The sequence below is a fragment of the Gavialis gangeticus genome, unplaced genomic scaffold, assembly GCF_001723915.1.
Source record: "Gavialis gangeticus isolate Ggan-Ray unplaced genomic scaffold, GavGan_comp1, whole genome shotgun sequence".
Lineage (NCBI taxonomy): Eukaryota > Metazoa > Chordata > Crocodylia > Gavialidae > Gavialis > Gavialis gangeticus.
The window spans coordinates 103,232,387-103,237,924 of NW_017728992.1; the positions used below are offsets into that span (position 1 = coordinate 103,232,387).

At 45.3% G+C, this 5,538-nt stretch overlaps 1 protein-coding gene across 1 annotated transcript in view; it reads left to right on the plus strand.

Moving 5' to 3' along the window:
- Positions 1 to 5,538, plus strand: part of TAF4B (TATA-box binding protein associated factor 4b) — a 155,923-nt gene that overhangs the window by 62,190 nt on the left and 88,195 nt on the right. Inside the window, exon 7 of the mRNA XM_019518898.1 lies at positions 3,603 to 3,692. Coding sequence (XP_019374443.1) covers positions 3,603 to 3,692 — 90 coding nt within the window. The remainder of the gene's footprint in view (positions 1 to 3,602; positions 3,693 to 5,538) is intronic.

The following is a 5,538-nucleotide window of genomic DNA, read 5'->3' on the forward strand; positions in this document are numbered from 1 at the left end:
TGTGGTTTTTTTTGTTTTGTTTTTTGTTTTTTTTTTCCTAATTATGTACCAGAATATTCCTAAAAACATTATCTAGTGTGCCCAGATTTATTTCAATAGACTTCTGCAAGTACTATCTAAAGGGCCATTGTAACTCAGATGAATAGTTTGAAAAGAGAAGTATGAGAAGTGAGAAAATTTACAGGATAAGTGAGGAAGTAAATGGGAGCTTCGTTTTGGCAACCTTTTTAATTTGGGCCCTGAAAGACTATGTATTATGGTTTAGGCTTTAATTGAATGCTCGCATGCTTTTCTTTCCTTCTCCCTGTCTGTGTACACGGGTGTACTCTGTCAATGAAAAATGACTGTTACTAGGTAGAATCAAGGGACTAGATCAGGGGTGGGCAAAATGTGGCCCGTGAGGCCCCTAACAAAACTTTGAAAATTTAAAATGATCTGTCCTTGGTTCCTGTCAAAAATGATAGGAACCAGGGGCAGTAGGACCCAGGGGAAGCCCAGCAGGCTTCTGCAACAGCAGGGCCCACCTAGCCCCGCCCCACCCCACAGCTGGAAGCCCCAGCAGGGGCTTCTGGCCTGGGACCACATGGCTGCCCCAGTGCATGAACCTCAGGTAAGGGGGGCAGAGAAAGAGCTGGTGCAGAGTGCAGGGGAAAAAGCAGCCCTGCCCTGTGGCCGGCACTCCCTGCTGCAGCCACTTGCAGCATGTGCAGCGCTGTCCTGAGAAGGCATAGGCAGCCCCACATGGGCTGTGAGCAGCTGCAGTGCAGGGCACTGGCCATGGGGTGGGCATGGGGCTGCTTTTCACCACCGCCTACTGTGGTGCAAGCTCCAGGTGGGCAGCAGCAGCAAACACTGCCCAGCGCAGTAAGCGAGGGGGCTGCAGCTGTGGCACAGCCCCAGTGGGCAAGCCCAGAGCCAGCGCAGGGCTGGGTTACAAGCTGGTGCCCACTGCCAGCCTGACACCATGTGGCTCTGGGCTTGCCCATCGGGGCTGTGCACGGTGGCAACAGCTGCAGCACCGCACTCGCCGCCGCCCCCCCCCACTTACCACGCCAGGCAGCGTTTGCTGCTGCTCCTACCTACCCAGAGCTTGTGTGCTGGGCAGCCCAGAGGCGGTGGTGGCAGCCTGAGTTACAAGCTGGTGTGGAGTATGGGGAAAAGCTGCCCCTCCCCTGCCTGGCAGCCCGTGCTGCAGCCACTTGCAGCCCTCATGGGACTGCCTGTGGCTGCTCACGCCAGCCCCACGTGGTCTGCAAACGGCTGCAGCAGGGAGCTTTAGGTGTGGGGTGGGTGAGCGGCCACTTTTTCCCCATGCTCAGCACCAGCTCCTTCCCTGCCAGCAAGCAGGGGGTTGGGGTTGTACGCTGCCCCCTGCCTGTACCATGGGGCTGGGGGGCACTGGGAGTGAGCAGGCAGGGAGCCAGTGGGAGCACAGCGCCTGCACTGGTGTCCCAGAGCAGGGTGGCAGGGATACAGGGTCCTGGCTGGCAGGGGGCCTGGTGGGGGGCCAGCTCCCCCCTTTCTCTCCTGGTGCAGCCCAGCCTGGCTCTGCAGACCCCTGCCAGCCTGTGTCCTGCTCTGGGCCCCACTGGTGCTGGCCCTGGGACACTGGTCCCAAGACATAAGGACATTGGTACCAAGATGGTGACCAGGGGGCGGGGCTCCTGTCAAGGGGTGGGGCTACCCATGCAGCCCTCAGCAGCTTGCCAGAACTGGGTAAGCGGCCCTCTGCCTGAAATAATTGCCTGCCCCTGGACTAGATCCAGTTCTTAGTTTTAAGAAGAGACTCCTTATAGCTTTTTTGGACAATTGCTTCTTTGAGCCATACCGAGGGCAGTTAGGCTTTCTTTTGTTACTTCTCACATGACTCACCTATAAGAATTAAGTATTATTTTCTTCTCTTAAGGCCTCTACTTGGCCAAAATCTGCATGGAGTTTCGAGCAAGATCCTTTACTGATGCTGTAGGGCAGACTTGTGCACTGCTCAAGCATAACTGAGTGTGATGGAAGCAGAGAACAATAACCTGCCCCGGTCTACAACTTTGTAAACATGAAGACAATCAAAGAATCCTTCAGTGTTCTCTTTCTTCCCTCTCCTTTTGCTTGTGCCTCTTTGTTAGGTTACAAGAATCTGCTTCTGCTGGAAATAGAACAGAATAATACTGACATTTGAACTGCAGTCTTTAAATAGGCATTTAAAAATAATTCTTTCTACTGTTCTCCCCAAATTGTTTAAATGCTGCTTTGTTGCAGTCTTGCTAAAGTGTTTGTTTCCAAACACAAATAAGGTGCCGTTAAGTGAGCAAGTATGCGAGAAGTAACCTTGCACAAGTAAAATCCTGTACCAACCTTAACTTTTATCCTATACTTCCTTTCTAAATTGTGTTTTAGATAAAGCAATCTAAGGCAATTCTTGCAGAAACATGTAAAAAGTATTGATGCATCATACTAAACATGCAGTGTGCATCAGAAACTAATCCAAAGCAGGCAGGGTAGATTTTCAGTGCTTTGCACTCAGCAACTAATGGGGCCAACCCAAGCAGCTGATTAGAAGGGAAGAAAAATAAAAGAACAATAATACATATACATTCTTTCAGATACCATTAATCTGCACTGAACATGTCTGTTCAATATAAGCTTCCTCCTTGTACTATGCTTTTAAGATCCCTCTCAAAAATAGGCTGGAAAACTATTCTACCAAACATTATAGTAAAGTTGCTTTACAAAAAATTGCTGACTTGTTTTTGACCCTTTAAAGCTGTATGTTAAATACCCTTTCGTCCATTACTTTTGTGGAGAATACACACATTTTGTACTGAAGTATAGACTATTTATTATTAGTGTTACTAAGCAGGGCCAATAAACAATATTTTCACAAATCCAAGGAAACTGGGAATTTAAGACAACCATCCCAATTATATAGAATCCAACTATGGAAAATGTATAAATTTGTTATAATTTTCCATGTATAGAATCTAATGACTGGGGGGTTGTCTTAAATGCACCCTCCCCCCCCACTGCAGGTGGGGAAAGGAAAGGGGGTGCAGGTGGCCTAACCCTACTACTTGCCCTCCCTGGTTCCTACCCCCTGGGCACTTGCCCCACTACCTGAACCACCTGCCTCCACCAGGCCCCGTACCACTACATGGAGTCCTGCCACCTCTTCTGATTTGCAGGTACTGCATTTTCATTGGTGCTTGATTCTAAGATGAGGCATTGTGTTACCCATGTGGGAGAGGGTAGAGAAGGTACCTCATCTTGGAATTGAGTGTGTGTGTCTGTATGTATGTGTAAATATAATATTAGTAAATTTGCTAATGTTTTCATTTAAAAATCACTTGTTAAATGGATCTTGAGCAATTATTGCTCTTATAAATGTTAATTAAAACAAGAAATCCAATTCTTTTAATACAGCATTGAACTTTTAATGCTGTTGTATTCTAACAGTTTGGTTAAAAGTATAGGAGTAAAAAACATCAGGGAAGTATGAAAACAAACCACTTTACAATTTCCATCAACTGGGATGCTTCTACCTTTCTCCATTTAACTTCCTGTATTATAAAAGGCTCTTTTTTTTTTTCTTTCCCCCCTCTCTCCTTTAGGAAGCAAAAATTGAACCAGAAGAATTTACAAAAAAACTATACATAGAACTCAAGTCTTCTCCACAACCATACCTGGTCCCTTTCCTCAAGGTACTTCTTTGGGTAGCTATTGAAGTATTGTCAATTGCTGTTTTCCTAATAAGTTTTTTTTTTTTTTTTTTTTTTTTTCTTTTGCGCCTTACATTCCACTTCCAATTTGACAGTGGCTCAGAACAGAAGCTGCATACAAACCAGTATAAGTGCTTGGAAACCTGTTCAAATTTCTAGCAACAGAAGTGCAGCATAAATAAGCTGCTTTCAAAATGGCCAAAACTGATTTAAGGTAAACTAGGATGAATGTAGTATCAGACTTAACTGTTTAGATTTAAATCAGTTTATTGAATTTCTGTCCCAAGTCCCCTCCAGTTTCAAGTTAACACACATCCCAGGATGCTCTGTATTTCCCCCGCAAACTTCCCCTCTCAGGGTGGGCAGGATAGCCTTGGCCCAAACTGTCTGCTCCACCTGAACAGGGAAGCATGCTTTAGCTCCCCCCAGTTTCTGGCCTGGGGCACTGTAGGCATGTGATTCCAGAAATGCAGACACAAGAATGTCTGTTCACTTGCTTATTGGTTCAGTCTATGCAGCTTAGACTGACCTGCGAAGACTGAATTGATTCAGCCCTGGGCTCTATACTTGGCCCATATGTAAACTATCTCCTCCTATTTTTAAATAGAAATGCTTCCACAGCTATTGGAATTCCAATACAATGTTAGTTTTCTTTTTAAAAGATTTAAATTGCATTCCATTGAAGCTCCGAGAACTGAAGTTGGTTCTTTATATAGGTTTCACTATCATTGTTGGAGTAGAGAGGTGCAAAAGCAAAAGAAACATTAATAGTTAAATATCTCTCTGTAAAAAAATCTATCACTTAGAATAATCTGAAGGTTATTAATAACAAGAATACCATATTTACGCTATTCTAAAACTAGGTCCCCTCCCTGTTCATCACAGGGAGCCAATCAGGGAAGGAGTTTACATGCTGTGGTGGCTGCTGTAGCTTCTAGTTTGCCCCATGCTGCAAGAAGCATCTGTGCTGGGAACCCAGCTCCACACCTTGCACGTTTCTCCTTCCCTACCTTGCTCCATTCCTTTCCCCTATCTTCCCATAGAAAGGGGAGGTGGGGAAGGGAGCAAGGCAGGGAAGAGTGGCTCTGGGAATCTCTTTATGCCCAGATCACTGGGGAAAACTGGAGAAGGTAAATAGGTGGGATGGGTAGTCACCAGGGGGAGAAGGAATAAATGGCAAGATGCCTGTTCTTCCTGGCCCTGTTTTCCCACCTCCTGCTTTTCCCCCTTGCTTCTGCTTTTCCCATTGCCTGCCCCTTGCTGCTGGCTTCCTACCACAGCAGTAGGGGGCAAATCTAAAAATAATTAGGAAGTTATAGATGTTATAATTTTCCATGTCTAGAATCCGTTTAGCATCTAATTACTGTGGGGGGTAGTCTTAAATTCAAAGTTGTCTTAGAATTGAGCAAATACAGTACTTGTTTATGACAACTTTTTAAAACGAGTTGTCTTCAGTGCAGAGTGCTCTGAGGAAGAATGGTGCTTAATGTAGACTTTCATGAGAGAGCTGTGACTTCATTGCTGAGGAGAGAGGAAGCCACGTTTTCCTCCTCCTTCTGCCACAGTAGTCCTGATGCACAGTATTGCTGTCAGAGGTTGAGGGTTGAGTGTAGAGGAGCTCCATAACACTGTGAGAGCTGCCAGTTAATTTTTAAACCCCTTACACATTCAGTTCCCAGGGAAGTAAAACCATGATCCTATGAGCAAAGAAGTCGTTCTAAAATTTACTCCTTTCTTATTAAATTAAATCTGTCTGGAGTTCATGCTTTCCTCATTACAATTCTCACTTCTTTTTTCTAACACTGATTTTTTTTTTTTTTTTTTTTTT